Below are 24,463 nucleotides of genomic sequence, written 5' to 3' on the forward strand. Positions count from 1 at the left end.
GCCGGTTGAACAACAAAAGGGTTTCTCTCTCCTCATTTTGAATTCCTCTCTCTTGTTTTGCGGTAATGGCCCGTGGTAAACACCACGATCTCTCATAGTGATCTTGACTCATTGAGTTTGGAAAAGTTTCATGGGAGCCATGCCCTTGTAAATCCCATTAAACTCCAACTATAAAAAAAGATGTATTCCACCTCCTTAAATAGCAATAAATAGTTGACCTTGCCGAGTACAGCTATTTTAAAGACATAGGGTTACTTTACAAGCCACAAGACTTGCTTATACTTGTAGTACGGCAGTTGGATAACTTAACAATTGTTGCCTTTGCCTCATGACCGCTTTGGAGCAAGAACCTTTTCTTCATTGTGGTTTGTAACGTTGTTTGTGTTCTTTGCTAACATAATTTTTGTCATAAATATGTTGTTCACAATCACTTGCACAAGCCTTGCTTGTACCGTGATGGGTTAAATTGCACAAGTATATAAAAACTTTTCACGGCAACACACATACCCATTGCATACCATAGTTGTTGAGAATATTCTTGAAAACTATGTCTAACACAATAAAAAACTAATGAGTACCTTTTTTAATTACTTGCATTGACTTGCCTTGCCGACCATTGGTTTGTGTGTCTGATCTTTTGTATTCGACAACAATCAACAAATACTATTTGAGTTGTGCTCCATGGATAACAAGCTTTCATCCCTACTACTTTACTGCATAAAGTGTTTGAAAATAAAGAGTCTTTGGAAAAAAAAAAATCAAGCTTGTACCCAAATTAATTGTCAAAAACTACCCTTCTTAAGAGCCCACATAACCGTGTGATTACAATTTTAGGCCACAAGCTAGAAGGTCATCGGTTTGAAATCCAGTTTGTGAGTGAAAATAATCAATGTTAACAACTTCTCCATTCGCCTTGAAATCCGCACTCCTTGTCAACATCCTGCATGTTTCATGACCATGCATGCCAAGCTTTTTGTTAATCCATGGTGGATCACAATTGTCCCAATCTAATATCAGTTAAGCTATGACCATAACTTTCTGCTTTGTGGACAATACACAATTTTGCAGATCTGTAGATTTTATTGCAATTGACTGGTTCAATGACAGAACTGTAGCTTTAGTACGCTCTACTGCAATCATGGCTAGATAGGGCAGTTGTGAGAAGCACTTGGGATATGTTTGTTCTCGTGGGAAGAGGGTTTGTGTAGAGGGCTTCGCCACTTTGGCCGCCCATAAATAAAAAAGGGGCACTCTCATATAAAACCAAACGAAAACCCTCTGCAAGTTTCATGGCGGTAGCGTGCAGGGCATACGAGTTAAAGGGAAAGGGATATGCTAGGCTCCATGGACGTTGAATCGGCATACTACAGAATTGGACTCGGCTCCCCATCTTCTCGCAATGAAGATGAGGCCATCTCCTCCTAATTCAGTTAGTGTCGACCCCTCCCACTCGGTTAGTCAAGTTTCTCTTCCTCTACTCAAGGGGCCATACCCACCCTGCAACATGGAGAAGAGGGTCTCTTCATGGAGCTTTCCCACAGCCCTCCACACACACACACACACACACACACACACACACACACACACACACACACACACACACACAATGCATGCATGCAAAACTCATGCAAAGATTGCTCCCTCCTCTATAGCTCCCCTTCTCCCTAAGCCTTGAGCTCTGATACCGATGTAAGAAACCCAAGAATTGTGTTAAGAGATTCTCTGGCCTGCCACCCATTATATAGGCCCTTGGAAATCTTCTATAGAATACCCTGTCCACACCTAGGAGCCTCCCTTAGCCTAGGTTCGTGACCCCCCTGGGTTTGCCCTTGGCATTACAATTGGGGGAGTACTAGCACTACAACACGTCGAGCAGAAATCGGAGCAGATGCCGACGAGAGAAAGATAGTTTTAAAACTAAAAAGCACTGAAATAGGCCTCAAAAAAGACGCCGGTTTCGTGTTGTCGATATAAGCATCGATATATTTTGCGTCCGAATCGGCTTAGAAATAGGCATCGAAATCAGCTATTATATAAGCGCTGGTAATTGTAAAGGATATTTCGACGCATCCTTCGAAGTTTATACTAACGCCTGTACCGTACTCTGTATCGACGACCAAACCTGCAAAATTTTTCAGGCAAAGAGGACTGAGAACTGATGCTGCATGTACTGCAACAAAAGAAAACATCCCTCTTCTCTGCCCAAAGGAAGAGTGCACAAGCAACCGCACTCCACCTACAAGCTGATGCTAAAGAGCGAATGTATGGCAATTAGCAAAATTGTAAGAATAACATAACCACAAAATCAAAAGCTTGATCATGGCATAACGGAATAAAGATTTTATAACCATAATTAAAACATGAGTCAAAAATTCTAAAACCATAAACATAACCCATTTGTCATGCCATAACCATTACCATAACTTGCTTGTCATACCATAACCATAACAACCATACCATCACTGCACAACCATAACCATAAGCACAACCATAACCATAACCATCACATGATCGCCATACCATCATAGCAAAACCATAACCTTAACTTGACTGCCAAAAACCTTAACCATAACATATGTGCCATACCATAAACCATAAACATAAGGACTACAAAATTGTACATATGCAAACAATCATTGAGTAAAACTGTATCAAGAAGACCACAACTACAAAAAAGACTGTACCAAGAAGATTGATAAAGATGACTAGGTAAAACTGTATCAAGAAGACCCTCATGGTAATGCCTCCCAGTCAACGTCCTCTCCCTCCTCTTGCAGCTAGGTCAAAAGGGCCACAAGTCCATGCTTGTACCCATACTTCTCCTAACGGCGTGTCGGAGGGTGCTTCATGGAAACTTCCTGCAAAATGATGATTTAATCATTAGATAAATCTTCAAATAACATATATTTTTAATAATTCAAAGCATATGTATAATACTTACAAACTCATGTCCAAGCGTGTTGTAGCCTCCACTCCTAAGATGTGACACTCCAACAGATTCCAAACGTGCTTTGGCTGCATCTCTCTGCTACTGAAATCTCTCGGGATTGTCTCGTGTCTCTCGTGCAATCCCCGCCCACTCCTTTTCGTCCAACCATGCCGGCTTTGGACTGCCGACATTATACTTGTCTCTCGCCTCTGATTGATGGTGTGAGATTGTGGCCTTTGCCACGCTCAAAATATAGGGATTCGAGACTGGATCATACCCCTCTACCGGCGTGTACTCTCTGTTAATGGCCTCGACGATGTAATTCTTTTTTTCAAGATCGATATTATCCCAAACCTCCATCACAGAGTGACCAAACTGAATTGTATAGAGCTTTCGAATCCTCTGTCGCATGGACTTTTTGACCCTATCCGCCACAACAGCCCCATCCCTGATCTTGTACACCTTGCTAGGATCATGCTCGTTTTGATCCCCAAGGTGTACGTGGTGTGCCAATCGATGAACTGTCTACTGGAGAGAGTGGTGGACGCTCTCTCACTGGTGTGGACGCATCGGTAGAACCGCTAACATAGCAACCACGTCCTCCAGAATGACACCTACCTCGCCTCGAGGATGAACCACCCGTCGGTGTAGGGGGCACACGAGTCCTAGGCGTAGGGGGCACACTCGGCTGAGATGTGGAGCCGCTCGGTGTAGGAACCACACTAGTCATGGTCGTAGGGTGTCTCGAGCGTAGGGTTGGCCGTAGTAGGTCTAGAGGGACCTGCTGCCCAAAGGTGTTGTGCCAACGCGATCTACTATGGTGTGAACTGAGACAAAATTGAGCCCATCTGCTCAGGTGACATGCCGGTCGGAGTGACAGGAAAACTAAAACTAGGAGAGTATGGCTCATCGTTATCGGCCATGGCTAATCATAGACAAATAACACCCACAAAATACGCTACGTTACAGAAGAAACGCTTAATCAATACACATAACAAATAAACGAAGCTGCAACACAAATGAATGAATCTAAAGTGTATTGTAGACTAATAAAAAGAGTTTTACAAAAGAGTTCCTAGCAAAAACTCATTAGTTAATGTCTCATCTTCTATGAGATCTGATGCACAAAGATGTCTATCTCAATCTGTACTTCTGCATCTTCGTCATCGAGCTCTACTTCTTCGTCGCTCTCCACATAAGCTTCAGTATTTGACACCTCATCTCTAGGTTCAGATAATTGCTCACTGCTGACATCCACCTCAAAATCTAAACTTAAAGTTTCCGTCGGTCCTGTGCTTTGTTCATGAATCACCTCTTCGACCTCAACGTCCAATTCTTCATACGCTTGCTTGCTCCATGGAGCAACTTGAACGACATAGAGCCAACATGGTTTAGACAGTTCATTCTCATCATTTTTTGTCCATAGTGGATCGTGTGTGAACACAACTTGTTCACAATGCTGCGGAAGTACGAATATATCCTGGACATCTGTCCACACCCGCCTAGAGTTCACTTGAATTAATCCACTCTTGTCTTTATGCATAGTTGCATTAGGGCCACTGGTAATAACTTTGAACCACTTGACATCAAAGATAAACATGTCAAACTTTCTAAAGCTAATCTTCAAGATGTCTTAGATGTAGCCAAAGTATTCAAGTTGGCTAATCTCTATGTTCTCATTCCTGGCACTACTCCTACTTTCTTGGACGAAGCTTTCCCTAACACCACTGTCGAAAGTGACCTCGATCCGTATTTGTGATACTGCAGCCAAAAAATTGAAACAGATTAAAAGTTATTAAAACAATGTGATCATGTGGAGCTCAAAAACGAAGTTGTAAAAATATACATGCCAATCGCAACCCCATGACATCTCCTCTTCCTCTTCAGTGATCAACACTCTATTCCTCTTTGCCTCTGAGATTGTCGCATCTAACCACCGCTCAGTTGGAAAGTCATGCAATTTTTGAAGATAACCTGGAAAAGGAAGATTTCTAGTGGTACGGTTGCGCTTGAATTGCAGGCGATCTGTCAAGAGTTGTTGCTTTTCCCCTTCATACCTCTCTAGCCACTTTTGCATGATGTCTGAGTTGAGAAGGAAAAATCTTATAACCTTTTCTCACATTGTGATGTCCATCTTCCTAACGATGCCTTGTCCATGCGGCTCGTCCCCTGTCACCTTGACGTTGATCTCAGTAGTCCACATTCGGAATAATGTGTTAGGAATACCATCAAATCCTGGAGATTTTCCTCTTATTAAATTGGTACTAGTGTCTTTGGCCTCCTCCTTAGAAATGGGAATATCAATTGGTTGGGCCAAAGGGGTCCTCATTAGTTGTTTTCTTCCTCTTTTGAGATATTGAATTTTGAGCTCTTGCCTTAGAGACATCCTCTTCCTTTGGGGAGGGGCAAAGAAAATATTGGTGAAGTAGTTGTGAATTAGCTCAACATTTTGTCTAGTGTTTTCACAACTACTTCCATCAACTTTCTGTTGGGGTAAGCCTTAGCTTACACTCATAGTGAGAACACTTCCTACAAGCCAAGCATGCACCATTTAAGTGCATAGTCACATTTTTCCTTGGAAACCTACAAAGCCTCACATGCTACTCATTCCCTATACACATGCTACACACTTGATAGCCACATTCTACTTATGGTAGCTCACATGACCCTTGCCGTTTTCCACTTGTGGTGCATATCTATCCAATCATTGATTGCACTTCTCTACATTGAGCCTATAAATGGCCAATATCCAAAGCTTATAAACTCTCTCTCATTCTAATCAATTACGAAAGTATTATTCTACATTGTGTACTACTAAATTAATCCTAATTATCTATTGGCTATGATGCAGCCATGAATGCCTCATTGGTCTATCCACCATAAGCTTTACATATGGTATCAAAGCTAACATGTAATTAGCATTTCTAACTACATCGGTTGGATCCCTATGCTAGATTTAGTGCTCTCTCTCTCTCTCTCTCTCTCTCTCTCTCTCTACACTAAATCGATTCATGGGCCTCTCTTAAGGACTAGTTTATTACAACTTATCTAATAATCTTTATCATTGGATTTGGGCAAGTCTACATGGACACTACCCTGGCCAATGTTTAGGGATAATTAAATTCAAAAAATTAAGATGTATGTATTTTCTTTTAGAATTTACTAATTAAATCCAAAAATTAAGATGTATGTATTTTCTTTTAAAATTTACTTTGATTGCATTCTAATGCTAGCATAAAACTCTTTGTGCATGAATCATTGTTTTCACACTCTCTCTCTCTCACACACACACTCAATCGTAGCCTATTGCGGAAGTATAAAGTTTAGCCAAAAGTAAAAATTTTGAGTTGGACTGTTAAGAAAACCTTGTTTAGCCAAACGAGTATCAACGTTCTCATGCCAAGCACAAGGAGACTCCTTCAATCCATATAAAGATTTTTTGTATTTGCATTCTTTCTTTTCTTGTCATCTTTTTTCAAAATTGTGTGGCTGAGCTACATATACTTCCTCAAGTATACCATTGTTTAAGAAATCAGTAACAATGTCTAATTGATGTATATTCCATCCAAACTAAATTGTTAATGCACATAAAAATGAATAGTAGTCATACAATAAGTAGGAGAAAAAGTCTCCTCATCTTTAATGTCTTTTTGTTGTACATTAACTTTTGCAATAAGTCTAGCCTTGTAGCAATCAATCTCACCATCCGGATTATGTTTCAACTTGTATATCCACTTCGTACCAATGTCCTTTTTGCCAAGTGGCGAATGAAATAAAGTCATGTTTCAATTTCTATAAGTGTAACATACTCTAATTGGATTACAGCCATCCAATTTTTTGAGTTGCGTGCTTCATCAAAAGAAAGAGGTTGCTCTTCATCACATAAACTAGAAACAACCAAAGCATAACAATTTTATGCATGGTGACGATAACCCAAGCAAGTACGATTAGATATAGGTGCATTCAATTTACTGTCACGCAAAGTATACACCATCCATTTTGACATACCCCTAGCCTCTTTATTCTCAGGAGTCAACCCTTTCTACATCTGCAAGTACATAATGTACAACTGCATCTGTAATAGGCTGGTCTGTAACATTTCTCGAAACCCCCATAGGATATACATTTTTCTCATTAGAACTTATATTCAAGACTCCACCGTTAAAAAGAAGCAACAAAGTGTCATAAAAATCCTGTGAGCTTATATTTTTGTCATTGGTACATGATAAAATAAGCCGAACATAATCTTCCACAGATACATCTTCTTGTGAAACCAAGATACGTTTTGTTTGTGGATGGTATAACATGTAATCTTTGCTTTCAAGACTATAATCAATAAAAATGCATTTGATAGCCTTATCATCCACTATTCTATGTTGCTTTTGCGGCACCAAAGCATAAGATAAACAACCAAAAATGCTCATGTGAACAATGGATGGCTTCTTATCATGGCATACTTTGTAAGGAGTTTTAGATAGAAAAGATTTAGTAGGATGCTTGTTAAGTACATAGGGAGTACACATGACAACCTCAAGCCAAAACAAATTGTAAAGCTCGACTCTTGACCATACATCATGCGATCGCTATAAGCAACCTTTTTTCCCTTTCAGTAACACCATATTGTTGAGGTGTGTGAAGTACTATACATTGGTGTCTTATCCCATGACTAGCTAGACATATATTAAACTGATGAGACATATACTCTCCTTCTCAATTTGAAGGAAGGGTGTCCATAATTTATTTTGAGATATTTTTAATCATAACTACAAATTTCTTTTTGAAGCACATGAACACTCTGAACTTCGCTTTACCTGGAACCAACAATTTCAACACCAAAATTGATATCATGAACAGTACATATGACACCCACATGTTTGACAAGAATACCAAGTTTTGTAAGTGCAAATAGAGACAAATTATTCTTTTGTCCCTTGTACTAATGTACATCAACAAATGTAAAAGAATTTTCATTCTCATTGGCTAGCATAATCTTCAAACTCCCTTGATCGGATAAACGGCATTGTTCGCACAAGTGACCAAATTCCCATGAGAGAGAGCCTTGAAAGAGGTACACAATTCACAATGCGAAGTAATGTGCTTTGTAGCACCACTATCAAAGGTCTCTAATTGAGATTGAAATCAGTGACAAAAGCTTCACCTTGCGAGAGTAGGCCAGGCACCCCAGCTCGCTAAAGTTTTTTTAAAAAAAAACACTATCAAAGTACAAAGAATCTGACTTTGCAACAACTGACATACATGCATCATGGACAGAAGGATCGTAAGTACACTCTGTACCAAATTTCCATTCTATATCTACATCAACATCACAAACTCTATTTGTAAAATTTTTGTAATATCTATATTGGTGGTAGATCGGCCTCTTTCGTCTTGGCTTTTCGTGCCTTCAACTTAGGACATTTCTTGATCAAGTGATCATTAGCCTGGCAATAATGGCAACATATCTTCTTTGTGGCTCTTTCACTAGAATCCCCGTACGAGTTGATGCCAATACAAGCACTAGACACATGTGACCTCCTATTCATAAAAGAAATTCGAAAAGTGGCTGCATTATTGTTACCACTTTCTCTTTGCGCAACAATAAAAGTTTATTCAATTTCACACTGTTAAGCCATGTTCTTTCTTGAAAGTGACTCTTTGTAGTAATAGAAATGTGCACGATGCATCGACAAACTTGATATCTTGAGGGTTTCCTTGGGTCATAAGTCTCCATGGACTAGCAAAAGTCGGATAAGAGTTTTACAACACATCAAGAAAAGTCTGTACAAGTGAACTGTAAGAAAATAACTTACCTACAAACATGAGCTGCTCATTAATATCCTTATACTATCAAGAATGTGTTCATGGCATCCTCCTCTTGTAGAATCTTTGACTCAAACTCTTTAGGCAGCAATGCAATTTTTGCCTCATTGCAAGTTGCAGGACAACTAGATAGCATTTGCTGATTTTGTTGAGCAAATGTGAGTAATAATGCGCTTCATAAAAAAATCAATCACTGCATGTGCCTACAAAACTCTTATGTCCAAACGAGATTGCTCATCCGTAGGTAAAACAACTCTAGTAGTAATAGATCTGTTAAAACTTGTAACATCCTCAAGAGAGCCGGTATATACAAAAGGCGGACATATATTATGCCTTGCATAATACTCCAAATTCCCTTTAACACAAGAAATAGCATCATCATGTCAACACACATTGGATAGTGATTCCCATTCAATTTTTCATCAATAGCAAATATCTTGAAACTTGTTGTCAGACATGGCAAGTGATTGCACTTGATATGAAAATTGTCCCTAAAGAGGAAAAACGAAGTGGAACCAACATGTGCTATATAGCACAACTTGAAGAGGAATATAAGGGATTTGTTTTGCAAAGAGTTGCAATGACAAAAAACTTGCACAAAAGGATAATTGCTCAAGACATTTGCTTTTTCCTTTCTATGTTTAAACATACTGCATACGACAGAATATCCCGTCCCCCCACCCCACGACAACATATCATCCCCCCCCCCCCCCCCCCCCCCCCCGCCCCGCCCCGCCCCGCCCCGCCCCGCCTCTAATCATATCTGTTGTCATGAACAATGTTATTAACTGCACTTCACTGCTATCCAACGACTAATTATGCAGCTAATAAGGAACGCAGAGTGAAAACTCAAAGCATGTAGACGTTGAACCAAATGCTCTTCGGTCATTGACGTATCTAAGGTGCTATCAAAGCAACAGCCATACAAACAAGTAACAAAAGATCTTGTCAATATATACTCGCAATCACAGCCAACCTTTCTAGGCATTGGCTCAAAGCACTAGTCAAGTTGGTACCTGGGTCTTTACATGATACTTCAAGCCATAATTAAGATACATGCTCCGATAGCTATGCATATCACCTTACCAATTTCACCTGGCCTCGAGTTACGCTCTAAAATACCTTCCCCAAATATCCCTGATACATTACACAGAAGAAACAACTTAGAGAAGAGAGGCATTACTTCAAAAGACTTGCCTCACTTTTATTGGCCATTTCACAGACCTGGAACATGCAGTAGTGCTGCTTGGTTCTCCAAGAACAGCCCCACACTTGTCGATGATTCAAGGGGCGAAAGCAAAATAAATCTACTTTTGATGCCTTGACACCAGACTGCACCTCAATGCCCTTGTGCGTGGATTGTACACCCCGGGGTTTTCACAACCTTCACAAAGCAGAAAAACATTGTGATCTGTGTAGTAGAGCAACCTTGGTAAACTAATCTACAATGAGAAGAATTTAAAGACCACAAACCTAAAAGATAACATCCCATAAAGGAAGCATAAAAATGTCAAGTTTGCTGAGGCATGCATAGTATCATGTCCATCATTCACACACCTTCAAATCACAAGGTAACCTCTTCATGGGTACGTGTAGAGGCTAACAAAAATTCTCTCTCTCTGGCACACAGACACATATATAGCTGCATACGTGACTGAAAGTGTCGAACTCACTCATGAGTGCAAAAGTAATTTGTACAAAGATATGTTCTCGACTTGCTTGAAAATCACACAACCAGACTAGATGACATTAGCAAGAAAATATATGCATGCTATAGATATTGGGCATGTAGTACAATTAGATGCCAGTTTCCTGCATGGAAATCTGCAATAAATCTCATACTGGATTTTCACAGGCACATTTTAGTCACAAACATCGTGAACAAGAAACCCACCTCCACTATGACAACTTTAGGACAGTACGGATAGTCCCTCCCATAGGGTGGTTGGACAGAGTGGTACCACTTCTCATGACACCATATACAGACTTTGTGCAAGATGTGTCTTAGATATATCTCTTAATTCTAGCCCAGATTTGTCTTTGCTCGACTCTCCAACATTGCTTTTGTTGCTGAAATCCATGCTGTCTTCACTATGTCTGCCTGGTAATCATAGAAGGAAATAAACATCTTCTTTTCCTTGCTTCGTTCTCAATTTCAAGGACTTCAGACTGCAGCTGAAAGTGCGCAAGAAAGGCTGGGCTCCGAATTGCTCTTGCTAAGAAATTTGTAATCCATTCGTGTCTTCTTTCAAGAGCCTGAGCTCTGTCAGCCAACGCCCGTGCTTCTTTCTCCAATGTCTGTTGCTGTTGCCTCGATTTCATAATTTCTGACATTAGAAAACCTTTATCGCCCTTCAACTGCTCTATTGCACCCTCAAGGTCATTTTCAGCAACAGAGATCAGAGTTGGCCGTTGCTCTAATTGCTTATGTTGCATGCGTAACCCTGCAGATTTACGCCGATGAATATCTTTCAGTAAGTTCTTTTGCCCTCGCAAAAAATACTCGTGCGCGAACTCGTAGCGGCCGGTTCGAACCTTCTTAAATCCCTGCAGCGTGAGGAAGATCAAGTTAGAATGAGCAAGATACACAAATGCCCCAACACTACACATGGATCTGGTACTTCAATGGTCCTGTATCTTAACCTTCACGATTCCTGCTAAACTCTACTTGGAAAGACAAGTTTTACTCACGTAAGTGTTTAGCTGGCGAACAAAACTTGAAAAGTTGTTGTGCTTAAAGTACCGAGGTAGCAAGCTCTCGCAGAATTCAGACAAGCTCCAAACAATGAAGCTGTTGTTGCCGCTGCTCCAAGAGACAACAGAATTGGAAGCCGCATCCTCAATCATGTCATACGTTTTCTTGAGAAAACGTGGGGGAGAAGCCTCGTGAAGGCTCTCCATGGGCTGGGGAAGCGGAGCAGAAATGTGCGAAATTGCCTCATCAGGAAAGGGCACATGTGCAGAGATTGCACTTCCATGCAAAGCTTCAGCTGACACGGAAACCGCAAGCGACAGAGCTCCTTTGAATGCGATGGAAGCTGCATCGTAAGAGAGGGCCTCGGCTATGAGTGACACAAGATCGTTGGAGTCCTTGGCCAGAATATTTCTACCATGGATGTCTTCAGAAAGATGGAAAGGAGAAGATTTGCGAGAGACGGGGTAGGCGTTTGTTTCCGCCATGGCTAGACTGCAAATTAGGAAGAAAACATAGCATGTGCATGCAGGTAGACGTCAAAGAGCGAGAAAATGTATTGGACGCAGTCTGAACTCTCGACTCCTCTGAGTGCTTGCAAGTTTAAGGGAGATGACGGTCTGCAGGTCGCGTCGACAACGGACTTTAGCTACATCACATCATGACACGTGTCAAGAAATGCAAGCGCCGGTCCATTTCAGGCTTGTACGGTGCTCCAGAAAACCTCGTCCCCTTTTGGGCAGCTCGTGTAGCCTAGGGTACTAGGGACGAATGTGCCCATCTTTTTCATTTGACAACGTGACAAAATTTGTTTACCGTCGATCAAATAACATAGAAGCCAGTTCACATGAGCTGCACGCTCTCGACCAAGGTTACCACTGGAAACTGCGTGCTTTTTACGTTCACATGGTCGCAAGAAAACGAAGCAAAAAAGAGCTTTTATCTCCAAAAAATCAGCCTGATAACCAAAATAGACGTGTGCGGACTGCAAAATCGTTTGTCTTTTTTGCAGCTGCACTCTCGCTTTACCCCTAAGAGATGGAGCAGGAGGGCAACCAGTTCGCAACCACGAACCGGCAACCAGACTCGCAACCCACCATGGAAACACAAAAAGTTGGCAACCGGTTGCGCGCAGGTTGCCAACAAGCCCCTCACGTAATTGCACCATAAATAGTCCTTAGTAAAGTGTTGGATTTTGGGTGCATCTTTGGACCATTGGATAAAGCTTGCGGATTAGTGCCACATGGCAAGCTAATGATAATGAACTTTTTTTCTTTTTTTTTAACGTCCTTGTGCGAGAGTGTTTGCATTTGTGTACCTCTCTCTTTAAAGAGGAGCATTGAGTATTGTGTTAAACACCATCCTCTTTCACTTTGTTTTTTTTTCAATTTCTTACAATGCTTTTAAGTGTTTTTAAATCATTATTAATTATGCTTTTGAAATATATTGTATTCTTAAATAGTTCATTGTTACACTTTTTTTTCCAAATAAACAAAATATTTTATTGTGATGCCCCATGTTTTAAAATACTAGCGTCACTTTCTATTTTTCTCGCTCACAAAGAAGCTCTCATTATTAGATTTTTCTCGATAGCCATATGTTGGTCATAGTGAATTTTCACCTTGTTTTCTTTGAGAAAAATGAAGTTTAAATTAAAGAGAGCATCAAAAAATTTACAAGATCCCTCAGCTAGGGAGAGGGATTCCCCCAAGGCTGTAATATCAGGCTAACAAACCTCTCATCCTCAACCTACTAGAGCTAATCAGTTAGTCCCAAGACTGTAACATCAGGCTGATAGATCTCTCATCATGAACCTGTCAGAGCTAATCAATTAGCTAGTCACCCTTCTCATGTGGCCACAGAGAGTTACAAAGTTTAAACCTAAAAGAATTGTTGAGGACTCTCTCAAGAAAAATCTCAATCAAAAGTGGAGGGTACGCTGGAGTTGCAAGCAATAGACTTACAAGTTTAGACGTTTGTGGGTTAACCCACATGCTAACAAGCATAGTGTCCTACTGTGGCTAATCATTCATCATGGCATATGGTCTAGTGGCTAAGCTGCTAAAGCTAGAATCAACAATGGTTTGTACTCCATAGTTAAACCTCATATTGAGGACTGTAAGCACATTTGGTTCAGCTATAAAACCAATCAGTCAATAATTAACTTTTTTCAATACATCATCCTTCATATCAGTGGAAGGACCCTTGACATTCAGGACCTATTGTTGGGAAATAGCAAAGGATTGGATGTACCATTGTGGAACATTTGGTGAGGATATATTCTATGGTTTATTTGGCTCCAGAGGAATGCTTCTATCTTCAACCATTCTAATTCTCTTCCCCTCTGGCTATTGAAGTTTGAGCTCCAGCTCAAGAATTATGTAATATGATCTTTGAGGCCCCTATTGATGGCTTTGCCCCTACAGATATTCAATGTAATTTTAGGTGGTGCCAGAACTGGAACAAATTTTTATTTTATTTTTTTGGAGAAGCTACTAAACTGATTAAAAATAAAGGTAAGAATTTACAAGGACAATCCTCACCAACATTAAACTTGTGTTCAAAGTACAAGGACATCATTACTGTGGCTACCAACATTAATTGTGGCTACCAATAATAGCAAAATAGCTAAGAATTACGAACATCCTAGAAGGTTCATACAAATCTAGAATCATTGGCCTCCATCTTTGCAATCTTAAGGATTTTTGAAACTTCTTCACATCAACTTGGGCAACATCCTTGACCAGGCCATATAGCTCTCTCATGACAGCCAGAAAACTTAGAGAGAGGTGAATAGTAGGAGTTGAATGGGGTAATCCAAACCAAGCTTTGTTCCTTTCTAACAAAATATGCTATAAGCAAGCACCTCTAAGAAAAGTCCAAAGAGGGACATCCATGAAGTTACATTCACCCCGCAGTAAAGACCTCCAAGTAAACTATAAGAAAGCAATAGTACAAACTTTTTGAAATTCCCTGTTACACTAGGCATTATGACTGCAATTCACAAATAGATGAGGTAAATATTCTTCATGAAGTTTACACCTGCTATACATCTTGCCATCTCTTTATACCTTTGAAGCATTTGTGATCTCTCATGGGGTAAGAGGCCAGCACATGGTGTTGGTGTGCCATCCAAACCATATAGAATCCTACAACCAAAAGCTAAAATCTCGGGGTGTGCACTATGTAATCATGTATCATGTGAGTTCAACAAGAGGGGTTTTTCATGCAAAACTTTTAGTCAAATTAAAAGGGATACATGAATAAAAGGAGTATTTATATTTTATTTGGAAAAAATCCTAAAATAAGGGGTCATTTTATTCATTCAAACATGGGAATTTAAAATCCAATCTCTTACAGGGGCCCATAAAGCTTTCTTGCATCTCCAAGCTTTTCAAGATCTACAAACAAGTTGAGTACCTTTGGAATAACATTAGCATTAGAAACCAAAATTTCTTCAGTTGATAGACCACTCGAAGCATTATAGGGTATATGCATGAATAGGTGGACTTACTACTTGTGTCCCGAACAAAGGTAGCACATTGGTAGCTACCCATTAAGAAATTTCAGAGGTCATTTGGAGGGCCATATGAAGAGAGAAAAAAATAGAGTGCGTCCAATGAGCATGAAGGCTACATTACGTAGGAAAGTACGTGGAAAGACTCAAAAAATAGGAAAATAGCATAAAACTTTCACGAAACTAGGATTGTAGCATAGTAATTTCCTTCCTTTTACCGAGCTTTTAGGTGCTTACGTGTGGTCCCACTTCTGATATTCTCTTATGGTCATTAACGTACTGGAGGGTGACCATTAAGCCCGCACAAGATATTGGAATTCTAAAACACTTTCCCTCCATTAGAATGCTTTCAAAGTGAATCTCCCTCCACTAAAGCTTTTCTCTGAGAGTTATGGCGTCCACATCTTCTCGCCCAAGAGCCTCCAGGTGTTTACTGTCTCTCACACCAACAACCAACAACGGCACTTTGCCTAGAAGGCCAAGTAGTAGCATATCCTCAATTACAATACCAGCTTCAATAAGTGCAGAGAACCAATGGGTTGGACAAAGGATAAACAAAGTTTCATGGGTCCTCATGCAACCAAGAAGACCCAAGAGGTCTAGTGGTATCAACGTTTACCGCTCAGCATGGAAGGCCAGGGTGTTGGATTTCAAAGTTGAAATCGGCAAAAGATCTGTAAAGGAAGTTCTTATTCAGCATGTGTTTACCCATCCAGAGGTGATAGCAAACGGTGGAAATGTATCAGATATACATCAACCACGTTGCAATTGTAAGTACTCTTGACATGTGAACTTACTGATACTCTCATTATAACTTTTCTTATATATTTTGCAATGTTTCTCCCGCTTGTTATGAGTAATGTCTCCACTCTTCACAGCTCAATTACATTAGATTTGTCATTTGTACTTATTGATACTCTTAGTTTAACTCTTCTTATATATATTGCAGATGTTTATCCCTCTTCTTATGAGCAATGGGAACCTGTGGAGTGCATAATAGGCCTCTTCCATGTTGTACATGCCCACATTGGTTCTCTACAGTACTCAGAGAGGAGCAGCAAAAGACTGGCTAATGAGGGAATCTTTTTTTATGACCACTTTTACCAACTCAGCTCAGGGAATAAGAATGGCATGTTGGTGAAAGTGCCTCTACCAACCGATTGGAACACTGTGGACTGGCCAATTCCCGAGGAAACAATGGTGGAGGCAATGCGAAGTAAGCTCTACAAGGATATACAAAGGTCTCTACGTAGCTCTATTCCTACCAAACTGGTTAGAATTGCAAACTTTTGTCCTGTTGCACTCTTCATAGAGCTGTTTCATATATAGCTACAACATCCGAGTTACAAAAACTATGTTCATGTGCAAGTCATTTCAGCAGTCATCCTGTGACAAACTTCTTGACAAAGGATGGTATGCAAAGGAAGAGATTGGTTTACGGTGCGAGGTCGCGCTTGATACTCTAGTTGTCAAGTACATGATTGCAAGCCAATCACTGTTACTCTCATTTTGGTATATGCGATCACAAATGCTAAACGGTAAGTACATTCCTATGGACCAGGTTTCTGCAGGTTTGGAAGATAATCCTACTGTGGATGTGGAAGTGATTGATAAAGAGCATGGCCTACTATTGGTGGTTACAATAAGGGAGCTATGCAGTCTTCAGCATTTGCGAAATGACATCATTGAAGAGTCAATGGACAAGGACCTATCAGATTTTTCCTTTTTCTTAGCTGGCCGTAAGGTGATGCGACGAAGGGAAAAATATATTTTGTGCAAAGAGTTGGATGGCCGGGTTGAAGTAGTGTCAATGTAACAGATATTCTTGTGAACCCAAGTGTATACAAATGACTTTCAAGACATGAAGTTTATTGATCTCATTTTTCAATTGTGCCCTGTGAAAAAGTGTGCTTGAAATACATTTCTTTACCACGTCAAATCTCTCTCTCTCTCTCTCTCTCTCTCTCTCTCTCTCTCTCTCTATATATATATATATATATATATATATATATATATATATATATAGTTAGACAAGACAAAGACATGATAGAAGAATCATCTTAATTCATTAGAAAGTACAAACTCGTCCGTGAACAATGGACTGAGATACAATTTTTGTAAGTATGGAATCAGAATGTCTTCAAGGTAAAAATCGAAGGAATGCCCCTCGAAAGAAGGTGGTGAGATAGTTGTTCCCGGCGGATTTAGTTCTCCCTTTTCAGGAGTATCATCAATTAGTAGTGTATTAGTTGCATCAAAGGGTACACCGATTTGGCTAAACGGTTTGTACAAAAGAGGTAATCCTGGTTTTTTAAGGGTGGTAGTGGCCCTCAACGGTAACGCATTTTCTTTGATCGTACAAAAAGGCAAAATCTGACGTGTGAGCTTGGCATACACTGCAAACTATTGCAACTAGTGGCGACAAGTTTTGCCTTTGCATTGAAGACCATATGGCAACTCTGAAGCGCGGAAGAAGAAACTGAATAAATTCCTTGGTTCCTGGACGAGCGAACCACGACTCGACAAGTTCCCATCCGAAACGTTTGCAAATCCTCAAAGGGTCCTCTGTCACCGAGAGGCACCCACATCAGCAGCAATCCATTGATGTCCAAGATAATCAACCTTTGTAAAAGTTGACAAGTACATATAAGTAGTTAGAAGCTGAACATATTTTGCCATAATTGAATAGACATTACCGGAACAACCGTATCTACAGGTAGCAAGGGTCCATACTGGGTCTCTGTAGTGTTCATGTCGTTGTTGCTCTCCTCCGCTTTATCTTCATAGTCATCATTCACATCTTCATCAGGGGTCTCCCCCATGGCCCTTTCTGCCTCATTCAAGGTTGATCGGCTTGCCTCATACATCCTTGCCTGATCCATATCATTTTGCTCATCCCTAGGCCTGCTTTCCTCATCCATATCCTTTTGCTCATCTATAGGCCTGCTTTCCTCATCTTGGGTTTCAGCCATAGGCTCTTTTGGCTCCTCCACTGGCTGACTTGGCTCTTTCATTGTCTCCTCCGGTTGAACCTTAGCACCTTCCATATGCTCATTTGACCTTTCCTCATCCTCGGCTCTTTCATCTTCTGCTGATATGACACCCTCGGCCCGTTGCGATTCCACTGTATCGGATGTAGGGGTTTGTTGTGGTGGCACGTCATGTTTTGTAAGTTCAATAGTGCGCTCATCCAAGCCGCTATCTTCAAGCTCTCTAGGGCTAGACATAGTAAGCAGGTGTTGTATTAAACTTACCCGGTATCTTTGCAAATAATCATATGTGTAGTTTTTTAAAGCACTCTGCAAAATTGAAAGACCACATGGTGAGAATTCTTTTATAGACTAAACCAAAACTAACTGAATGCATTGCCAAATGGGTACCTTAGTCATGAAAGGTTTTAATGCAAAGTAGCTTTGCAGGACATATTCTGCATGGAGAAGACATCTCCAGCCGCAAGAATTCCCATCGGTTTGATTTGGGATAGGTACTTCTTTGATTGGGGCCTTGTATAGTTCATACCTTCCACATAGCTTGCCATAGGCAAGCAACAACCTCTTTATACAACTGCACAAAGCAATGTCAAGATGTTAGCATGAGGCTTCAAATTTACATGGATATCTATAAGAAACACTTTCTGATACAAAACACTTACAGCCTAATTTCAGGGTGGGTTCCTTTTATTGAATTGAACACCCACACTGCTGGTTGGTCAACATCAAGGCATATGAGACTCCAGTGATGGTTGTTCTCATATGGAAAGATGATCACAGTAACTTCCAGCATAGCACAGTGGAGAAACCAACTCTCAAAGGTCCCAGATGGACTGTTCTTTTGTCTAATAATTACAGACATTTGTGGATCAAGGAGAAACACCTCTGTGTGAGTGTGTAGTGGGAGTTGACTTTTGATCAGGCTGCAGAGACTCTACCTGAGTTAGCAAACCTATTATCTGAGTTTTCAAAGCTAGCAAGATAGTAACACTTACTTAAGACAAGCATAGATAATTGTGTCTGAAATCTGAGCATCTGGATTCTGCAATAAATCAATGTCCACTTTTTCCAGAGCTAGCTTTTTGGTTCCATCTACAAATGGTATCTCTGCAAGCAAACCATTCTTCATTGAAAGTAGAGTTTCTTGATTCATTGCCTCTATAGACAGGGTCACATTGCACTCTGTTTGCCTCTGGGACTCCACTGCTACTTTTGCTTTCTCCTTAATCTCTGCTTCCCTCATTTCCTCTGTTTGGCGAGCAATAGTCTCTGCCCTTGCCCTTGTATTTACATCATGTGTGACATCTACAACTGTGAGCAGTGGCACTAGCTCCGGGGGGTATAACAAAATTTCCCTCATTTTCTTATCCTTGCAGACATTGGGGACCAGCAGTTTGTCATACCTCCACCTTATTCTTTTCAATGTCTCACTATCTTTGTCCATTATAGTAACCCTGTGGGCATGGGCTGCAACAATGGTCATGTCACTGAAGTACTCCAGTAGGAAGTCCTCTGCTGCTTCCTGTAGAGCCATTAATGCCACCACCTTCCACCTTTTGGTGCCCCAGGTAGCTTCATCACATATGGACCTCACCATCCTCTGGAAGGGCAGCTTTGGTATGCATAAATCTACACATTTCTGTGCCTTTCTGATTTCTCTGAAAAGTCCCATGCAGGTTTGCAGCTTCTTCATCCTTGGCCCTTTCAGAATTTTATTTGGTTTTCCAAGTCTTTTCTTTGGGGTTGCAGATCTGCTACTTGCTTTAGATGCTAATCCTGGACCCTTGCCTGCCTTCCTTGCAGTGGCTTTTGTTCTAGCCATCTCACTGTACACCAAAAGAAGAGTCTTAATCCCCTTCTCTCTTTCTATGACTCTCTCTCTCTCTCTCTCTCTCTCTCTCTCTCCTTTCTATAGCTTAGCATATATAAATAGAGCGAGGCTATAGAAAGGAGAGAGAGAGAGAGAGAGAGAGAGAGAGAGAGAGAGAGAGACAGAGAGAGTCCGCATTACTAAAGGCGCGCGCGGAGCACGTTTTCACCTCAACAAGCACCTCCGCGCGCCGTTAGTATAGGGTAAAATAATACACACATACTCTCTCTCTCTCTCTCTCTCTCTCTCTCTCTCTCTCTCTCTCTCTCTCTCTCTCTCTCTCTGGTCAATGCACAGTACTAACGGCGCGCATAGAGACATGCACTACGGGTATGCCTCTCTACGCGCGTCTTTGGTAGAGAGAGAGAGAGAGAGAGAGAGAGAGAGAGAGAGAGAGAGAGAGAGTATGTGTGTGTGTGTGTGTGTATTTTAAAGATGTGTGTCTGTGTGTAAGTGAGTGTGTTTGTGAGTGTGTGAGTGTGTGTGTGTGTCTGGGTGTGTGTGTGTGTGTGTGTGTTTGTGAGTGTGTGGGTGTGTATGTGTGTGTCTCTGTGTGTGTGTGTGTTTGTATTTTAAAGATGTGTGTCTGTGTGTTTGTGAGTGTGTTTGTGAGTGTGTGTGTGTGTGTGTGTGTGTGTTTGTGAGTGTGTGTGTGTGGGTGACAGAAACAGAGATAGAGAGATAGAGGCAAAGGAAGAGGGAGAGGCAGACCTTCGTTATGTCGATGGGTGGGCTTGCTGTCGGAGACGCAGACGACGGCTCTTGCACTCTCTCTCTCTCTCTCTCTCTCTCTCTCTCTCTCTCTCTCTCTCTCTTTCACTCACTCTCTTTCACGAGGTGTGTTTTTTCTCTCTCTTGACCGCTTTATATGGCGTACAAAAAGTATACGGTCTCAATAATGACCACACGTGCGACAGCATGCAAATATACTATAATTTATAGTGACACGTGGGGCGCCGCTGTGTGTATCCGTTATAAGTGTGATTTTGAGAGAGAGAAAGAGAGAGAACAATAGAGAGAGAGAGAGAGAGAGAGAGAGAGAGAGAGAGAGAGAGAGAGAGAGAGAGAGAGAGAGAGAGAGAGCCAGAGAAAGAGAGAGAGAGAGAGAGAGTCTTAGAGAGAGAGAGAGAGAGAGAGAAAGAGTGATCAGATTGTCACAGAGATAGAGAGAGGGAGAGACACAGATTGAGAGAGAGATAGAGAGAGAGAGTCCTTACTCTCAGAGAGAGAGAGAGAGAGAGAGAGAGAGGGAGGGAGAAAGACAGAGTCAGCTTGACACACAGAAAAGCAATGGAGGAGACACCTCCCTTTGAGTTCCTGCAAACCCCACCAAAAAAAGGTGATCTCTCACTCTTTCTCTCTGTATTTCCAACAGTTGGTACAAATTGTGTGTGTGTGTGTGTGTGTGTGACTGTTGTTCAACACACACACCTCAATACCCATACTTCCATAGACAGAGACACAGACACACATACACACAGACACACACAGAGATATATATACATTGTCTCTTTTCCTACCCTCTCTGTACACATTACTAACGGCGCGCATAGCCAACCAAATATTGGCTCCAGCTCTCTCCGCGCGCTGTTAGTATTGTTATGACTCTCTCAGTTGTACTTAAGGCGCGCGGAGAGAGTTGCAAAAGGCACTTTTCCTTCCTCGCGCGCCTTTAGTCAAATAGAAAAATACAAAGAGAGAGAGAGAGAGAGAGAGAGAGAGAGAGAGAGAGAGAGAGAGAGAGAGAGAGAGAGAGAGAGAGAGAGACTAGGTGTGTTTTTGTTTGTGCTTTGGTGAGAGACATATATATATATATATATATATATATATATATATATATATATATATATCTATCAGGGGAGAGAGAGAGAGAGAGAGAGAGAGAGAGAGAGAGAGAGAGAGATCATGATGGTTTGGTTTTGGCAGAGTTGTCATGTTTCCTGATGGTTTTGACTTGTCATGTTTCTTGATGAATAGGATTAAGGTCCAGTAGGCAGAAGAGGCTGAAACCAGATCCAGAGCTTGTGCCAGGATTTCAACCCTTGCAGGCTCAGTTGCTGAATGTATCTGCCAAAAGAACTGTTGACTTTTGTCAGGACATATCTGAAGAAAAGTTTATTGGTGAAGATCAATCAGAGAGGTCACCAGGGCAAGAGGATCCCTCACCCTACAAGGGTGTGGTGCCCTATAGAGTACTTCTGAAGAAAAATACAAGAAAGAGGAATATAGACTTCTCAGATGATGCAGATGTGCTAGAAAGTAGTCCCTGTGCAACTAAATGTAAAGACAAAGAGGATGTGTCTTCTCTGGAAGACCCAGCTGCAACTGATGAGAGGCTGTTTGATTTTGCAGCATCTTGTGGTGCTGGGGACAAGTATGATCTAGTTCATTCTATGTTTAATCCAAAGTTTGACATTGAAGACCTGTTAGCTCAGCACAGTAATTTCTTGCAGTCCTATAGAGATAAGTTTGAAGTGATGGTGCAGGTAGGAAGGGTTGTTCTGCCTACTATGACTCTTGTGCATTTAAATGACTGTGGTGGAAAGGGACAGGGAGTGAAGAAGTATAGGGAATTACCACCCTCTTGCCGACATTCAGCCTGCCCTTTGCATAAAAAAGAATGCAAACTCATTCAGGAAGCCTTTGGCTTTATGATTTACCTGAACAGCCTGTTTGGATTCCTCATGCAGAATCCTGATGAGGTGTTAGAGGAGCAGGATGCAGCACCAGATGAGGAATGCGAGGAGACAACTCATATGCAAGAAGTCGAGGAGGTTGAAGACGCAGTCGACCTTGAGGTTGAGGCAATTGAAGTACAAAGAAGTAAGATGCTCTCTGTGAAAACCACAGAAATCAAACTTCCATTGGATGTCAGTAACTTCACTGAGAAGCATGCTCAGATGATGTTGCCTGCTGTGCCTGACTTCAGGATTGGAGACAGGACCTATATCTTCTTACATGATGTGCAAAGTGTGTTTTATTTAAGGGAGGATTTCTCCCTAGCTATTATTTCTAGAGTCCAAGAGGAGAGGAGTGGATTTGTTTCAGAGGATAGTAGTGATGATGAGGCAATGGAAACATCCAGCAATCCAATGGAATGCCTTCGAAGATGCTTTGAGAAAGCTGAAAAATACAAGGAGACACTACCTGATGAAGCCACCTTCCAAACAATAAGACAAAGCCTAAGACCATCGAAAAGTAACAAAGAAGTGGAGGATTGGTTTAACCATTCAGGTCAGGGGTCAACTACATCTGTAGACCTGTGGCAAGAAAACCTCTTTCTGCAGGATGAGAGCTTCATGGTAACTCTCTCTCTCTCTCTCTCTCTCTCTCTCTCTCTCTCTCTCTCTCTCTCTCTCTCTCTCTCTCTCTCTCTCTCTCTCTTGTGTCATTTCTGACATTGTATGTGCAGTCTTGGATTGCTGACAAGGATGACTTCCTTCGGCGCCGGACAAGAGAGTATCGAGGAAGGGATGCGGCCCTAGCACAGTACCTTTCAAAGCTTTGCGAGTCGCCGATAGTAGTTTTTCACAATTCCATGTCACAAGAGGGTTCAATAGCAACTTACACATTCAAGACACTATCACGCTTCTTGGGTGGACCGGTGCTGCCCAAAAGTGCAGATAAAGTCATTCTTGTGGACAAAGTGTTTGCTAGAGATTGTTTTGGTTACTGCCCAGGCTATACAGGTGGTCGGGCAGCGTATTACTACACCTACACAGCAATGGCACTAGCTCTTGGTAGACAAAACCCAGATGAACTTTTAGAGTATGGCAAACATCTCATGATTCGTTACAAGGGTGACGTGCCAAAAAACAAAATTGAACCTGCAAAATCTTGATACACTTCAAGTAGCAATTGTATAAGATCATGTATTACATAAATTTTGTACAATGTCATCCACTCGGAGTATCTTTCTCCACTTATGATTCACATACACCATTGTCTCTCTCCACCTTCGTTGACTTTCACGAGCTCCGGAGTTGTTGTATGCCATTGATCTTTTAGCTTTTTGTTGTTGTAAATGTCTGATGGCTTGTGCTGTTGCTGAATTTGCCAAGACTTCTTTTGCCTGCATTCGATGAATGATTCTACGATAGAACCATTCAAATAGTTCTCTCAAACTGTTAGCCTTGATTCGAGAGCCACCATGTCGTGTGTGCCTGAAATAATCATTTCTCGCCATGTAATGAGACTTTTCCATCCCTTGGGTATTCCATATTGCCGGGTTCCCATACTTCTGTATAAAATATGGAAAATGATTGAAGATGATGTGCTGGATATGAAAACAGATTAGTTAGAATGTTTTACAGTCACATATTTGCACATAAGAGAGAAAGAAATACATTATAATACCATGTAGTGAGTAATCTGGGTGTCTGTCCATGCTGTCTTGAATGATTTTTTCAGAAGTTTGAGATTTTCCTTGAACTTGTTCATATCACCTTGTGACCAGTCATCTTTGTCGCACATCAAAAATAGGATGTCTATTGATCGCCAAACCTCAGCCTTCGCGTTACGAGTAGTTGGTTCGTGGTCTTTGACTGCAATATGTAGCTTTTTCCAGCTCTGATACTCTACCTTGCTAACATAAGATGTGTTATATATTTTTCCATGTTTTGTTAGCTTTGGATCTCTTGTACCT

At 41.1% G+C, this 24,463-nt stretch overlaps 1 protein-coding gene across 1 annotated transcript; it reads right to left on the bottom strand.

Annotated features, from left to right (window-relative positions):
• Window positions 1-10,466: 10,466 nt before the first annotated feature.
• Window positions 10,467-12,071, bottom strand: LOC147427838 (heat stress transcription factor A-7a-like). Its single transcript, XM_086496970.1, has 2 exons — window positions 11,441-12,071; window positions 10,467-11,296 (listed from the first exon to the last, which is right to left on the bottom strand). Exons 1-2 carry the CDS (start codon window positions 11,927-11,929, stop codon window positions 10,841-10,843), a joined length of 945 nt encoding a protein of 314 aa, XP_086353096.1. The 5' UTR covers window positions 11,930-12,071; the 3' UTR covers window positions 10,467-10,840.
• Between the last annotated feature and the right edge of the window lie 12,392 nt (window positions 12,072-24,463).

This window comes from Adiantum capillus-veneris, chromosome 23 (assembly GCF_014529385.1).
Source record: "Adiantum capillus-veneris isolate H3 chromosome 23, ASM1452938v2, whole genome shotgun sequence".
Taxonomy (NCBI): Eukaryota; Viridiplantae; Streptophyta; class Polypodiopsida; order Polypodiales; family Pteridaceae; genus Adiantum; species Adiantum capillus-veneris.

What these genes read in the sequence shown, in the direction of transcription:
- LOC147427838 (XM_086496970.1), bottom strand. Translation starts at nt 11,929, where the DNA reads ATGGCGGAAACAAACGCCTACCCCGTCTCTCGCAAATCTTCTCCTTTC. An exon ending in TTCGCCAGCTAAACACTTAC is followed by an intron (nt 11,297 to 11,440) that starts GTGAGTAAAACT and finishes CTCACGCTGCAG; the next exon opens with GGATTTAAGAAGGTTCGAAC.